The 16,327-nt window shown below is 37.9% G+C and overlaps 1 protein-coding gene across 4 annotated transcripts in view; it reads left to right on the top strand.

The window, feature by feature from the left end:
* The first annotated feature begins 62 nt into the window (after positions 1 to 62).
* The window catches only part of LOC110069187 (calcineurin-binding protein cabin-1-like), a 75,185-nt gene continuing 58,920 nt past the window's right edge, over positions 63 to 16,327 (top strand). For 2 of the 4 annotated variants that reach the window (XM_089279108.1, XM_089279109.1), the window contains exons 1-25: positions 63 to 227; positions 341 to 421; positions 1,341 to 1,454; positions 1,860 to 1,991; positions 2,288 to 2,389; positions 2,674 to 2,752; positions 3,560 to 3,613; positions 3,917 to 3,983; positions 8,085 to 8,145; positions 8,583 to 8,689; positions 9,545 to 9,611; positions 9,853 to 9,910; positions 10,284 to 10,385; positions 10,903 to 11,000; positions 11,201 to 11,277; positions 11,619 to 11,687; positions 11,798 to 11,850; positions 12,245 to 12,335; positions 13,072 to 13,134; positions 13,518 to 13,595; positions 13,993 to 14,032; positions 14,510 to 14,604; positions 15,108 to 15,238; positions 15,936 to 16,006; positions 16,138 to 16,231. In XM_089279108.1, the coding sequence (XP_089135234.1) occupies positions 225 to 227; positions 341 to 421; positions 1,341 to 1,454; positions 1,860 to 1,991; positions 2,288 to 2,389; positions 2,674 to 2,752; positions 3,560 to 3,613; positions 3,917 to 3,983; positions 8,085 to 8,145; positions 8,583 to 8,689; positions 9,545 to 9,611; positions 9,853 to 9,910; positions 10,284 to 10,385; positions 10,903 to 11,000; positions 11,201 to 11,277; positions 11,619 to 11,687; positions 11,798 to 11,850; positions 12,245 to 12,335; positions 13,072 to 13,134; positions 13,518 to 13,595; positions 13,993 to 14,032; positions 14,510 to 14,604; positions 15,108 to 15,238; positions 15,936 to 16,006; positions 16,138 to 16,231 (1,987 nt within the window). In that variant the 5' untranslated portion in view covers positions 63 to 224. The remainder of the gene's footprint in view (positions 228 to 340; positions 422 to 1,340; positions 1,455 to 1,859; positions 1,992 to 2,287; positions 2,390 to 2,673; positions 2,753 to 3,559; positions 3,614 to 3,916; positions 3,984 to 8,084; positions 8,146 to 8,582; positions 8,690 to 9,544; positions 9,612 to 9,852; positions 9,911 to 10,283; positions 10,386 to 10,902; positions 11,001 to 11,200; positions 11,278 to 11,618; positions 11,688 to 11,797; positions 11,851 to 12,244; positions 12,336 to 13,071; positions 13,135 to 13,517; positions 13,596 to 13,992; positions 14,033 to 14,509; positions 14,605 to 15,107; positions 15,239 to 15,935; positions 16,007 to 16,137; positions 16,232 to 16,327) is intronic. The other 2 variants (XM_089279107.1, XM_089279106.1) reach the window with 2 other exon arrangements.

Here is a 16,327-nt window from a genome sequence, read left to right as displayed (position 1 = left end):
AACTGGAACTAGTACCTTTGTAGCCACGCTTTGAGCAGAACAGCTTAGCAGCCTTTCCCGCCAAGAAGGCAAAATGGCGGATTTTTCTCGTCTCTGCTCGCAAAGTTTTATGCTTAAAAATGACCCCGCTATTTAACTGTAAGGGGCTTTGAAGGTGTTCTTGCCATTAATAGCGTTAATATTTAATCAAATGGTACCTGAATATCACTGCAGATAAATTGACTATGGTATGTTTATTGTTGTTTAATATTGTTTATTAAGTTGTACTAGAGCGTTCACGGTCAGTTCCTAAGCATTTCCAGTATGAGGCTCTAACAGTTTGCTGCTGATGTTTTCTAAGATTCGTCTGTGTGCTTTGAATGATGATTCAAGTGAGGAAAGTGACCATGAACCCACTCAGGAGAGTGTCAAACAAGCCAAGGTAGGAACTTAATATGATGTTATGATATATGACAGCTAGCTGTGCATGTGCGAACAGAGAATTGATTTTCTTTGTGGAAAGTTTTACGTATTTCGTTTAGCTAAGAATATTTGAAAAATTAAAAAATTCCTAAATTCTGAAAAGTGGTAAGTTACTGAGAGATATGTACGCATACGCTGCGTTTTGTATGGGCCGTAGTTCAATTTTTACCTCTGCTTTAAATATTTCAAACCAGTTTTATTACCTTTTAGAGGGGTTCTAAAAAAAAGCATGCGCATCACCCACCCCTGCAGTCCCTAACTCTACCTTACCCCCTGCCAGGATCCATATCACCCCCCCCCCCCCATTCATGTGCAAAGGATAGTGTGAAAGACAGGGCTGTTATTAAGTTTTGAGGCTCCTGATCCCTTGATCTTCACACCCGTGACAAACTTGCTGATTTGCGAGTGAATTATCAGCAGCCAAGTTCATCCATAAGATCCAGGGCCCATTGGGCGTGCTCACATGCAACAATAGACTGTTTTTGTTATATTAAAATTCAGCTTGGCAGTGAGACCTAGAGGACACAAACAAAGGAAATTGAATGGCATGTTTATTCATTTCTTTTGTTTTTGTGCTCTAGGCTGTGCTATCAAGCTGAATTTTAATATGTGGAAAGTGGCCTATTGTTATTGGTTACAGCCCTTAATAACAGCCCTACAAGAAATTTTAAACATTCTTACATGTACATAATAGTGAGGCCATATGGACATTTTTCCCTTGCTGGTAATACTTATGATAGTTTTGCTCAAGAGAGAGTTAGAGAAAGAGTCACCTGAGTCTAAAGCCTCTGGGTCTAAAGTTCCTGAAAAATAATATCCCTCAACATCCCCAAATCACAACAATTATGATAGAATATTGTTAACACTGTCTTTATTAGGAATCAGAGGCTTTGGAGCTATATAACAAAGGCCTAGCCTTGCAGCAGAAAGGAGATTATGTAGCGTCAGAGGAAGCTTATAATCAGTTGTTAAATTCTGCTTTGGTTAAAGAGGTAAGCACTTTAATTTTTAAAATGGTGTTTTACTTTATGTTTGTCCCTGCAAACATAAGACGGCATGTGATATTAGTAGCTAAGGTAAAATGATACAGAGGAGTTGAAGGTAATGGTTAAAATTGTAAGACAATCCAAAGTAGGCACTTTACATATTAAATAGTTTGTATTTGGGTATCATGTGATCTTACAAAGGGTGCATGTAGAAAGTGCAACAGGGAACATGTTCATGTTTGTACTGTAATTAACTATGGACAGAGTTCTACCTTAAATTGGTGGCCTTCTGTTATCTTACAATGTAACTATAAGTGGAGGTTTTCCCTTTACCTTTTACATGTAGTTATTATTTCCCAGGTGAAATGTTTATCATGAATGCAAAAAGGAATGAATGTTTCTTTTTAATAGGCTCCCCCACCAGAGGAAGATGCAGGCTTGGTTGAACCTGGACATGTGCTGAAATATTCAGCATACAAAAATCTGGCTTCACTGGCAGAGAAGAGAGAACAATGGGAGAAATCAATAGATGCATATCTTCAGGTGAGGGACCTTTCTTCTTCTTGCTCTTCCGGCATTCAAATCACTTGTGTCCTAGCACTAAGAGTGAACTACAGGTAAGATAGTTTTAAAGCGCATCTTATTTAAATGGTTGAATCTTTGAGTTTTAACCTTCAATGTTCCTCATAAATCCTTAGGATATTTAACAGTGACGAAGTTAGATGACCTGGTACAGATGAAACATGTTGTACAGGCCTTCTCTCATCCACTTTCTAACCTTAATCTTTAATTTATGGTATTTTCTTCATCTTTGACTGCCTGATCCTGTCCCTATGCAGGCTGTTGCCCTAGATGACTCTGATGTGACTGTGTGGTATCATCTTGGCATAGTGGCTCTGAAGACTTTTGATCTTTGCCTAGCTCGACGCTCGTTTGAAGAGGTCTGTAGTGTCTATACTAGAAAACTTCGAAAATAGTTTTCAAATGCTGTATTAGAAATTTATAGACGTTGTTATTTTGTTTTACTAGCCACAAGGGTATACATATACCTCCTGGGTTAATAAATCGATTACTTTTAGGGGAAAGTTACTGGGCTGCCTTTCTCCGCCGAACACTGTTAACAGTAAATGTTAACAGTTGTAGATACAACCAACTAATTTAGCTCATCAAGCTGACTTATATAATCGTTTTTAATCAATTTGCCATGTTTTCCACCCCTGTATAGGGTTTGAAGTGTAATCCAAAGCATTGGCCTTGTTTAGACTTCCTGTGTACTGTGTTGTATGCTGTTGGAGATTACTACAGTAAGTACATTGTATGTTCAACAGTATAATTTGGAAGATTTGCTTCATCACATTACCATACCCAATTCACAATTAGCTAGTCAGGAGCCATGTCTGTTGTCCTGATATCCTGCGATATCAAGTCACCAACCTGACGTGGCCATGATATCATGATCGCTTGGCCAAATTGGTTTGTTTGGTCTTGCCATGGGTAATAGGGAACATAGCTCAACCAAACTCACCTGATAAGCCAATGAAGCATACCAGTAAGGTACGATTAGGTATAAATACTCTGTTCTATCTATGAGCTGGGATTAAAAGAACCGAAAGGCCTATCAATGTAAGAAGTTTTAATTTCTTTTGTTTCATTTCTATGGCGGGAAGCGAAACAACCTATTCTGCTCTTTCTCAGTGGATAGTGCTTATCCCATGTTTTTTTTGGTGTTGCTCCAATAATAAAGCAGAGCTTGAAAAAATTGCTGACTGGTTGTCCGGGACAAGTAGATTTTCCTACCATGCAAGTAACTTTCATTCACACTTGCCTGACAGGCAAAGGCCCAGGCCTTTGCCAACCAAAAAAAATAAACTAAGTCTTGCCCAGGGTGAGCAAAATTTGAGAGCTGTTGTCTGAAGGGTAAGCTGGAATTCTAGTTCTTTTTGGAGCCCTGTTAGGTGTTGCCTATTATTTTATTCAGAGAGTAACTTTGAGAGTAAAGAATCTTACCTAAGAATGCAACATAAGGGGAATGGCTGATTCAGTAGATATTAGTATTATTGATATTATAAATTAATAGGTATTATTAATATTATGGTTTTGTTTAATTACAGCCTGCCTTGTTATGATTTCTAAGGCCTTAGAGAGGGATGAGGAATATTCTAAAGGTACAAAAAATTTTAACATTAATTACTACACAATATAAAGTATGCATAATTTGAACAATAATAATTTCGATTTTCTCGAAAACGATTTTCTCAAAAACGAAAAGCAAACGCGAAAAAAACAGCAAGGCATTGTTAGGTAAGTAAATTGAAAGCCATATGCAAAAAATCGGGCACTTTTGACGAAAAAAATTTTTTGACCTAAATAGTCACTTAGGAGGGTTTTCCACTAGCATCTTGCAATTATTGCAAGTCACCTAGTGTGCATGAATGTTTGAAAGTAAAGTTGTAACTCCCTCTTGCCAGGCATAGCTTTGAAGAACCAGATCTTTTCTGAAGAGCCTATGCTTAAGAGAGATTCTCAACACCTAAGGTAAGTGATCCATCCATTCCTTGACTGTATAGTTGCATTCCAAGACAAGACATTAAGAGTCCCTGTCCATAAAAATGGAAAATAACTCGGCAAGGGTCGAAAATTCGATTTCGCTCATATTCTTATGGTAGATAGGCTAGGGCATGACAAAAACTACTGGATAGTTTTTTTGGGAAAATATCCTTTTATTTCAAAGAAATATGCAAATTACCAAATTCCATTAAAATCGTTATTTGACGCACCATTTTATTAAGCAAGTTTGAGAGCCTCGCATGCAAAACTACATCATTCTTCCGTCCTTAAAACACTCAAATATTTTTGTGCAATGTTTAAATGTGTACATGGTTGATTTTAGGGAAAGTTGCGTTGTCATTTTGGGTGCAAAATAATTAAATTTCAAAGACATGTATTTCATTCACTTAAAAGTACTTCGTGAATATAATTAATTTTCACCATGTGCGAAACCTTCAAATGGATCAAGCTTCTGGTGGTTGAATTGCAGAAGGATGGTCTACAGATTCCTGTAAAAATTTCTTTGGGCAAATGATTGTGAGCGACGCAAGAGCTTTTCAAAGTACGTCAAAAACGCAAACATTTGGCCATCCGTCGTCAAATTTCAATTTACAGGTTAGACATATATTTTAGCATGCGCCACATGACTTGACCTATCTTAAGTTGAAATAGACACAGCTGATAATTTTGAAATGTTCTAACCTCATTTGCTGTAAAAGGCAGGTCCAAAGCCGATTTGACGTGTTTCTCTCACCATTTGTCGCACATAAAGCAGAAGTTCGCTTTTGTTTACATAACGTCCGATGTACATCGCCAACTGTCAACTTATTTAACGGTCGAATACCATGAATCTGTGACCCTCTTTCAACACATATGATCACCACTGCATCTAAGTCAAAAACGGTTAAGTCATTTGTAGATAGTTGCTTGCTTTGCACAACACCAAACTATTACGGTTGATCATCATGGTTTGATGGCTTGAATCCTTGCTTGAAGCGGTTCCTTGTTCGTCACGCAATGCTGTCATCCCATTTTAGGGGGTAAGGGTAGGACAATTCCTATCCTGATACGTAAAGTTCCGTAAGGCTTGGAATCACTGGGAGCACACAATCGTGTTGAGTAGGAAGAGATTGAATTAAGAAATGAAAAGAATGAATAGTTTACCATTGCCCCTGTTGTTATATTTTACTCGACCACCACTACCTACATGCCCTGCGTAATACTGTAACGCTAAACTCATACCTAGGTCTTTTCGCGCTATGCAATTATTTTTGGTTTATACATGTAATACAGTGGGCTACCCTCGGGGAAATGGGTGGTGACCGCTTAATGGGGCTAGCCACTTAAATAGAGGTTGGTGTACCTTGAATATTTAATTTTTTCACTGTCGGGCTATAAATTTCTTGGCGAACATGGAGTCAATTCAAGACAATCATGATAGACGTGTGTTTGAATTATCACTCGTCATGCACTTCAGTTTCAGACTCTTATCTGCCATCGCCCTTTCCAAAACAAAGTTCTTAAATTTTGGGTGGCCGCTTAATAGGGGTAAAGACAATGAAACCCTTATCGGAATGACCAAATGGTGGCCGCAGAGGTAACCGGTCAATAGGTGTTTTATTTACAATATTTTACTGACGATAATTTTGGACTGTATTGACAACAGTCCACTGTTTTCTGTTACATACCAATGCCTTGCCACCAAGCAAACAAAATACACCAAATAAAATGGCATGGCCAGGGCTAGGGCTATTTAGTCTGTTTTTCTCACGAATTAGACACGTTGTGATTTCCTATTTTTATTTCAGGTAGTTCTTGCTTCATTGATCTATAATTTGTTTATGGCGATTTTCTTAAAATTCTAGTGAGTACAGGCACTAGCTTTATCAGCTGTTGTCTGAAACGTCAGAACGTACAATGAACGTGATTTGGACCGACGCCACGTACACTATGGAACACGATTATATAAATATACACATATTATTATATATATGAACAAACAGATGAACAATGATTAAATTGTTTCAGTTATCCTGAGAGTACTCTATACAAAATAGATTATAATGTGCAGCGTATGCCCTGACAGCATTGTGTGACGAACAAATAACGGCTGTAAGATTGTGCTGGGCCGACACGTTTATCAACAATGGTCAGCAATCGATCAAACGCAATATTTTGGCGAAGCGTAAAGCAAGCAACTATCTACAAATGACTCAGCCGTTTTAGACTTAGATGCAGTGATGTTCATAAGCACAGAAAGATGGTGAAAAATTAAATATTCAAGGTACACCAACCTCTATTTGAGCGGCTAGCCCCATTAAGCGGTCACCACCCATTTCCCCGAGGGTAGCCCACTGTATTACGTGTAAAAACCAAAAATAATTGCATAGCACGAAAAGACCTAGGTATGAGTTTAGCGTTACAGTATTACGCAGGGCATGTAGGTAGCAGTGGTCGAGTAAAATATAACAACAGGGGCAATGGTAAACTATTCATTCTTTTCATTTCTTAATTCAATCTCTTCCTACTCAACACAATTGTGTGCTCCCAGTGATTCCAAGCCTTACGGAACTTTACGTATCAGGATAGGAATTGTCCTACCCCTACCCCCTAAAATGGGATGACAGCATTGCGTGACGAACAAGGAACCGCTTCAAGCAAGGATTCAAGCCATCAAGCCATCAAACCATGATGATCAACCGTAATAGTTTGGTGTTGTGCAAAGCAAGCAACTATCTACAAATGACTTAACCGTTTTTGACTTAGATGCAGTGGTGATCATATGTGTTGAAAGAGGGTCACAGATTCATGGTATTCGACCGTTAAATAAGTTGACAGTTGGCGATGTACATCAGACGTTATGTAAACAAAAGCGAACTTCTGCTTTATGTGCGACAAATGGTGAGAGAAACACGTCAAATCGGCTTTGGACCTGCCTTTTACAGCAAATGAGGTTAGAACATTTCAAAATTATCAGCTCTGTGTCTATTTCAACTTAACATAGGTCAAGTCATGTGGCGCATGCTAAAATATATGTCTAACCCGTAAATTGAAATTTGATGACGGATGGCCAAATGTTTGCGTTTTTGACGTACTTTGAAAAGCTCTTGCGTCGCTCACAATCATTCGCCCAAAGAAATTTTTACAGGAATCTGTAGACCATCCTTCTGCAATTCAACCACCAGAAGCTTGATCCATTTGAAGGTTTCGCACATGGTGAAAATTAATTATATTCACGAAGTACTTTTAAGTGAATGAAATACATGTCTTTGAAATTTAATTATTTTGCACCCAAAATGACAACGCAACTTTCCCTAAAATCAACCCAGTACACATTTAAACATTGCACAAAAATATTTGAGTGTTTTAAAGACGGAAGAATGATGTAGTTTTGCATGCAAGGCTCTCAAACTTGCTTAACAAAATGGTGCGTCAAATGATGATTTTAACGGAATTTGGTAATTTGCATATTTCTTTGGAATAAAAGGATATTTTCCTAAAAAAACTATCCAGTAGTTTTGTCATGCCCTAGCCTATCTACCATAAGAATATGAGCGAAATCGAATTTTCGACCCTTGCCGGGAAATTAAGAATTTGTCTGATTTTTACAGGCAGGCACTCTTAAGGTGCACACCCAGACTTTTCTGTCATAAAGTACGTGCAGATCTTTCAGCTTGAAAACCAGATCAACATGTTCAATGGGAATGAAACCAATAATGTTTGTATCACAATCCTTCATTATCAAATTTTCATGCAAGATGGATGGCTGAATTACTGTTTGGTTTCAGAAAATATCCATACCAATCCAACAGAAGGTCATTAAAAATTTTGAGGTGTGGGGGTTTTGAGGGCCAGGGAGTCCTCCAAAAAATTTTCCATGGCATCAAAGATGTCCAACAACAGATGTTGCTGATTTGTTTTAATGACAGTAAGTGTATTTATCCCTAAATTCTCTTGTTATCTTTGGTAGGGTTTTACATGGAGATCAGCATAGTTTTCTAGTGTGTTCTTTATGCACTGTGCATCTATTACCACTGTGACATTACCAGTTACTATTGTTTGATTTGTCTATCTTATTAATTTTTATAGAAATCTATTTGATACATGCTACTCAGTTGATAATGAACAGGAAGAAAATGAAAAGAAAAAGGTATGCTTTAACATTTTGTATTTCTGTAGTAGGACAACTGGGATGTTATTCTTTGCTTGTTCTTTCCTGTGTTTTCCCTACTATTTTTGTTAATTATACAGCCATACATGTAGCTGTCAGCCAGTCATTCATTATTCAGAGTTCATGCATATGCATTATGTGACTTTAATCGCAGAGTGTTTAGTATCATTGTGTGTGTGAACCAGGGCTAGATAAAAATGCTGTCCGGTCACCCTGTAGTTATTTGCCCGCCAGGCAAGTAACTTTTCATTCTCACCAGCTGATAGGCAAAAGCCCAGGCAAGTTGCCTGCCAACTATTAAATAAGCATTTGAGAGCTGCTTGTCCGAAGGGCAAGCTGGATTTCAAGTTTTTTTTTTCGAGCCCTTTGAACTAATGAAATCGTAAATGTTATAATATTATGTTTCTGTCATCCAGTTTGTGAAAGAAGCCCATCATCTCAGGGAGGAGAGGTTGAAACTTGTGGAGGCAGACAGGGCCCCTCCAGCTCCTTATCCACCTGTCAAGTCTTTGACTTCACACACGTAAGAACTTTGAATCATCTCTGTGTTACAGTTTTGTGTGACTTACCCAGTTGAAAGGAAGTTTACTGACAAAATTAAAGTGGCAACAACGCTGGCTGGTTGTTAATCACCTGCTTGTTATAAATATGACACCCCAGGGACTTCAATAATGCCACTTTTTGCATTGCTGACATTCTTTAGGTCTTCATTCAACTCTTTGTCATGTCATTGTACATACACTATACAGAGGAACCCCCTTTTTTGCAAACCTCCAAGGGAAACGAAAATTGGTTTGAAGATTCTGGTAGTCCAAGATATTGGGGGTAAAATTACGGTCATGTTAGACTGAGGTGAGGGAAATTACTTTTGGTACGAGTTACTGGGACATTTAAAACATTTATTGTTGGTTCCAAAAATTGAGATTCCACTGTATTAACCCCCTTGCCCACCCTCTAAGTGAAGCTAACCACTAAGTCTGAAGTGCAACAGGTGGTGTTTGTGTGCTTTGGCAGCATTGCCACAGATATTTTCCTGCAGGGTCAATTATGTTTGAGTAGTGCTTATGGCCACCCCACTATATAGTACCTATCCCCAAGCTTACCTGTTGCTGATAAGTTAAGCATCCTCCTCCCAATAGAGAAGAGCAAAAGCTGTTCAAGTAATCAAATTCAGCATTCATGATGATGGAAATTAAAGAAGTTACGATGTAATCCTTGACATATAACTTCAATCTGAACACTTAAGGACAAACAATGGTGGATGTACAACAAGCTCCTTTGAGTTTAGCTCAGTCTTAACTAAGCAACATATTTGTATAGCCAAAAAAAGGATGCTTCTAGAAACCTTTCAATTTATTTTTTTGAATTGTTATTTAAGGTGGGCAAGTCTTGGTGAATGTTTCATTGCCCTCTATGATCACCTCACATCACCAGAAAACCCTCAGGTAAAAGCTTTTTGCCATGGCCAGTTAGTTAACGTTTTTAAGATATGAAACTACATGTAGTTGAATCATTAGTATTATTTTGTAGTATTTGTGTCGGAGTGCTTTTTTAGTCTCAGTGTTAACAAGTGAAATATTTTTGTATACTAATGTAAGTGTTGTTATGCATGTGTGTAGCTTCCTTGTTATTTTTGACCTAGTACAATCACTATCATTAGGAATGTATCCCTCTGTCTTTTTTCAGCCACTTGGCAGAAGAGTTGATCTGGAGGGATATTACAAAGCTATTGTTGCACCACCAGGTATTTGACATCATTATGTTTGAGGACTTTGTTCAGTTGCAAAATGTAGGGAGCTTCAAGGCATTTAAGTATGAAATTTTCATGTGTAACCATGCTGAGAATTCATTGCTTCTTGCATAATTCTCTTACTAACCAGCACTAATTGGCTTTCAAACAACGGGGCCTGTCAGTGACTTCATATATCATTGGTAGAGGGCTTGCATGATCTCGAATAATCTGCAATGGCGATAAGTTTGAAATGTGCTGTTTGTGTCTGATGTTTGCATGCTTTTTTTACTGTTTAAGACCGAGAATATCTCTCTCTTCTTTCCCAACAGATCACAGATTCGTCTCATTTTAAATATTCATGAAAAAATTTTCTTTCTTTTTTCAGACATTTCTATGTCCTACAGACCATCTGTTGTTAAAGTACCAGATTATTCAAGCTCAAGTTTTTCTACTGAAGGTTTTTCAGTGTACAAGAATGTGCAGACAGGTTATTGAACTTTGCATTAGTTTTCATTTATTCGCTTGCCTTGCTCATTTTTATTACAATATTAAAATATGACTCAACTCTACAACAAAAAGGAAATTTAAAATCTTGGTAAGATTTAAACAATGTATTGTTTGGATGAAATGCAGCAATTTGTAGTTGACAATGCATATACAACACTCATTAGGCCTGTTACACCTCCATGACAAACACAGCTTAGGAGTTTTTGGAGTTGATGTATGATCTTATCCTAGCTGGTCAAATTTAAAAAATCAACCCACCTGCCTGACTGACCCAATAGTTTTATGTATTTTGATATATTTATTGGATTTGTTTCTCTATGGCACCCAGCCTTGTGAGATGCTAATGTTTATCCAATTGAACACCAAATTGTTTATTCTCCATACTAGGTGAGTTGAAAATAAACACAGTGGGTGGCATCAAAAATGGATTTTATTGTTGCTTGGGAAGAGAAGCCAGTGATTCAATGTAACCGTATACCTTTTTGTTTGTTGTTTAGGTGACAGTGATGAAAAGAGTAAAAGAGGACCAAAAAGAAAGAAGCCTCCTCCAAGTGCTATTGAAAATGATTTCCTTCCCAAGAGAAGATCAGCGAGGGTATGACTTTACCCTCAAATATTGATCTGTATAATTATAGTACTTCAATGGAAGACCTGTAAATATGTTGTTGCAGTCAGTGTGAAAAGTATGTTATTCATGAAGAAGAAGAAGTGTTCTGAGGAATGCTTGTTTGCCAAATGAATGGTAATACTAAAAGGGAAACTATTGGCATTGTCATCTCTTTATTTCTTATTTAGGTGAGAACAAACAAAAAGAAGGAGGAGGAAATAAACTACAAAGAATTGATTCAGTCATTTATTCCCTCCTTGTTTAGGTTGGTTTTATTTTGAATTCACAGTTCATGACTTCACAGTAAGGTCCTTTATGAGGCAGCCATCAAACCATTTTAAGTAGGTGTTAAGAAATTTGGCTGCATTATAGAGTCTTAAAACATAGCTAAAGCATCTGTTTGTGAACTGTGGGTATTGCCAAAAATTTAGTTTTTATACTTTCACATCATTTTTAGGTCAGATCCAACATTTTTAAGGTTTTAATCATGAACACTGACCGCCCAAACAGTATTTACAATAAGACTGCTGTTTAATTTAATTACCACATAGAGCTTAGGATGCTAGTTTGCTATGCAAATGTATTGTGAACTACCTTTTTTGTCAGACCAAGTGTGAGTGCAGATGATGACAGTAGTCAAGATAGTCTTGCTGATGGATCACAGTTTAGTCAAAGGTATACCTTTGGTTAAAATATTTTTAATACTCCCTGTCCATTTTCCACTCATTGTACATCTTCTATGCCAAACTGAAAAGGATATTGATAAATCGTTTTTCACAATGCAGAAGTAGCCAGTCACAGAATTCAGAAGGGAAACCTGGAGAAGGCATTTCTGCAGGTAAGCTCTAAACCTGGTAACTTTATATTAAAAATTCATTTCTGGACTGGTGCTGTTGTACTTATCACACCTGTCTAGTATACATCAAGGCATACTGTACCTTTAGAATGTAAAGTGGACTTTCACAGGGGCATAGCAAAGAGTCAGCCACTGGCTAATTTTACCTGCCAAAAGAAAGCTTATCACTGGCTGAAATTTCAGTATAAAACAAAGGCTGGCTGTGCACAGGTACTAGAAAGCCGACTTAGCTTGTTAATTAGCCTACAGAGGTTTCCCTTAGTTACATAACTGCTTATTATAAGTTTCACTGTTATGAAGATCAGTGCTGCAAAATGGCCATAAAAGTTTTGAAAATGACTTGTCTACACTTGAATGATCTGCATTGTAAACCCAGCAGGTGCAGATGGAAACACTTATGAGAAAATCACTGGTGAAGCAGAAACACTGGACATTCTCACCTTTGTCAAAGAACACATGGAAAATGGGTCAGTTTTACTTTTGACGATTCTTTCTGTTTTTTTCTCTGTGGTACTTAGGTAAGATCCTGCTACTGGTTTATTTCACTAGCTGAAAGAGAGCTTACCACTGGCTGTAATTTCCCCAGAAAACAAAGACTTGGGGTAATTTTGAAGGTGCACAGACCAAATAAGGCCCGCTGAGTTTGTTAATGAACCTAATTTTTCATAGGTGGCCTCATGGTTAGTGCGCTTGTCTCCGGATCAAGAGTTTGGGGTTCGAGCCCTGGCCGGGGACATTGCGTTGTGTTCATGGGCAAGACACTTTACTCTCATAGTATCTCTCTCCACCCAGGTGTATAAATGGGTACCGGCGAACTTAATGCTGGGGGTAACCCTGCAATGGACTAGCATCCCATCCAGGGGGGGAGTAGAAATACTCCTAGTTGCTTCATGCTACAGAAACCAGGATAAGCTCGGGCCTGATGGGCCACTTGGCTCATATGCAGACTTTACCTTTTACCTTACAAATGTACATCCCAAGTGGATGTTGAATACTCCAGTTAGTGGGAAAGTGATGTTTTATGAATGCCTTTGAGAACTACTTTGAGAGTTTTGAAGTGTTCTTATTCAATCAAAGAATACTGAGTGCAGGCACCCTTAAGTACTCTGGCCACTTTATGCACTGGTTCTCCTGCCTTAGCTGGTACTTGTCCCAGTGAACAAAAGTAGTAACTGACCCTGTTATTCTGCTTTCACCTCACAGGGGAATCATTGACTTGATGAATCAGTATGGAATATGTCTTGCAGCTCAAAATAAAAAGACTTGGTAAGTAAAAAAAAACTTTTCTTCAATCCTTTGTACTTCCTCTGGTTTAGTTTATAGCATTCTAAAAAAAAATTATAAGAATCAAAGTGTTAAGCACTGCTTTACTAATTGTGGACACTGAAATAAGCAAACAAATATTGTAAATTAAACAGAAACTTGTTAAAAATCCCTACTGGCGGGAGGCTGACCAGTTGGCTATTTACAGAGCGTGGAGGAGTTGAATCTGGGACCACCAAACACAAATCCATCTAGTGACAGGGAAGAGGATTTGAACTCAGGACCTTCGGATTACAAATCCAGCGCCCTGACCACTAGGCCATGGCTTCTCCTGAAGTTAGTTTCTGTGCTCTTGTCTCTGGAACCAGCCTTTTTGTCTCTTTTAGGCCTTCAACCTTGGCAGATGTATTTCTTAAGGTCTATAAACGAATGAGGAAACATGTGATTCTTCCATCTGAATTTTGGTGAGTCATTACCTTGCAGTGGAAATACCTATTATTCCAACAGACATGAGAAAGAAAAACATTTTAAAAGTTATTTGCTATAATTTCTTTTTCATTATGTTTGACAGAGTTATCAAAACACTGAAAATTTTCTGACAGTTTCCACAAGCTAAATAACTTCAGTGTTCTATGCTTATGACACATCACCAGTAGTGATCAGTTTATGCCTGCTTCTGTCATGATTTAATATCTCAAGTGAGGATTTAGGAACCAGTGATACACACACAAGAAAGAAGCAAGTGTGGTGCATCTTCTAAGTACTCATGCACGCTTGCTTAACCAGGAGGTGCTAGGAACAAAGGATATTTTGCTTTGCTTTTGTTAAACAACACTTATTTTCATAATTGTGATGTTGTAGTGATGACCAAGATGAATTGTACAGGACAAGAATGGCAAAGGTGAGACCATATAGTTGTTCAGGTTTTTAGCCCCCTCCCCCATCATTTTAAACAGCTATGGAAATCTCCACTGTTTTGAGTAGAGCATCACTTTTTTCATACATAACAAAAATCTCATTTTTGTGTGTGGGACCAGTTTACTGAGATATTTATCCACAACACTGAGGTAAGACCTGGGGCCTGTTTCTCAAAAGCCCCAGAAACATTTTGGGCCTGTAAAGCCATTTTTAGCTCATCTTTATCGAAAAACTGAGGCGTAAATGCGCCTGAAACTTCTTGTATGAAGGGAACCTGTATTCAAATTAAGAATGTGTGAATAAAACAGCTCTGTAATCATAAGGTTAGAGATTTTGCTATGGCTTTCCGGGTGCAAAAATGTTTTGGGACCTTCGAGAAACAGGCCCCAGACAAGGTTGTCTCAGCCAAATGAGCGTATCTTGTTCTTCTCTTTAAACACCTTCTTTCTTTTGTCATCAGCTTGTACTTGTGGCCAGTGAGCTGACATTGGACAAACTACTGACAGCCAAGTCAAAGTCGTCATCCAGTCTCTCTCCTGCCAGTTCACCACGTGGGTTAGTTTATTTCTCTTTGGTTATCTCATCTTAGAGGATGAAAGATAATCTGAGTATGTTCATTGTGTGAGAGTGTTTAGACAACAAATGACAAAACTAAGTTGGAAAAATAGTAATATTTAGGTAAGAACTATACCATCATCAGACTATAATATGCATACAAGGTAGGTCTTTTTTAAGGTCTGTTTTAAGGGTATATTTAAAAATAGCCAACACTTCTAAATTCCAATTTGACCAGGATTGAGGACCCACATGAAAACCGGCTAGGGCTGATGTGGCTTCCTCTCTAAATATTATAATATATTTAAATAGCATATTGATGGCAATGAGGAGACGAAACAAAAAGTACTACTCTTGAGAAAAGCCAAACTTCTCTGTTGGATTTCAGTCCCTTGTTTAAGGAACGTTCCAGGCATTTGATATAACATGCCTCTTTATATAGGGGAAGATTCCTATGTAGATTCGCTAAAGTTGACACATGCCACTGTTGTTGTTTTCTGTAGTGGTGGATCAGTTATGTCGAGAGTCAGTGGGTTTTCCAGCGAGTATTTGGCAGAAGATATTGAATACCTCCATCGCATAAGCTCGCTTCAGACCATTCATGGAGACTTCACTCTTGAAATGGCTATTAGAGGTACCTATACACTCCTTGTATCTTTGGAAGGAGATTTTTACATTGAAGGAGGGGTGGCATGAGCACTCAGGAATACATTTTAATTACGTTTTAATTGCACTCCTCTTTTTACGAAGTTCTTGAGCCTGCAGTTTTTCAGCGCTGCTGTTGCTAAGTAACTTGTTGTGTTGTCATGGCAAAAAGCCAATGTCACATAATTTGGTGTGCTCATGTTATTGGTATTTCTGATTGGAAATTTAGCACAATTTCGATTGATCCTATTAGTGTTTGCCAAAATTGAAAAGTAAGAAGGTAAAAACGTGTAGAGGGAACGAGAGTGTACTGCAGCTACACAATCATCAGTGGTGGATATCTTGATTGACTGAGTGTCTTTTGACTACTTTGGTGCACTGAAAAAGACCTACCTCCGTGTTTTGAAGTTCGTTAAAGAGTCAAGGGAATTGTGTGCAACAACAAAAATATCCTATTTGTCATTTTGTGAAAACCGTTTAAGGAAGAAGCTGGTCTTCAAGCAAAGATAAAATAATTTGTTAAGTGAGAAGAACATGCTCCAAAATTTTGTTAATTTTATGCCATTCATTTAGAATCTTCATTTGTCACACTCTGTCAAGTTTCTGAAAGTCCTTTCTAGAGATAGCTTGCTTTTTTCAATTTTCATAATTTGCACGAAATGATACTTCCACTTTGTGTTCTGTAGTAAACTGGATGAGAGCAAGATACCTGATGTTGCAAGGTCAAATGGATTATGCCATGATGTACTTAGATCGGGTGAGTACATGTAGACGACCAATATTTGCCCAATACAGACCTCATGCAAGTTTAATAATATGTATATATGCCAGCTCGAGCAGCAATCTTGCCATATGGACTAATTATTTGTCTACTCTTCATTTCCTCAGAGTTCAAAGCTCTTGACCCTGAAGGTGAATTCGATTGAGGGTCCTACCACTGTTAAGCTGGTGAACTGTAGAGTTGACAACATCATCACATTAGGTAAGCAAAAACACACAGGCATTTCATACATGTGTGTAATAGTAAATAAGTAAATAAATTGGAAATGACAATGGCACATCCCATGGTGCATGGATG

Source organism: Orbicella faveolata, unplaced genomic scaffold (assembly GCF_042242905.1).
Source record: "Orbicella faveolata isolate gen_17 unplaced genomic scaffold, um_ofav_v1 contig_47, whole genome shotgun sequence".
Classification (NCBI taxonomy): Eukaryota; Metazoa; Cnidaria; class Anthozoa; order Scleractinia; family Merulinidae; genus Orbicella; species Orbicella faveolata.
This window is presented reverse-complemented; position numbering and strand designations above follow the sequence as displayed.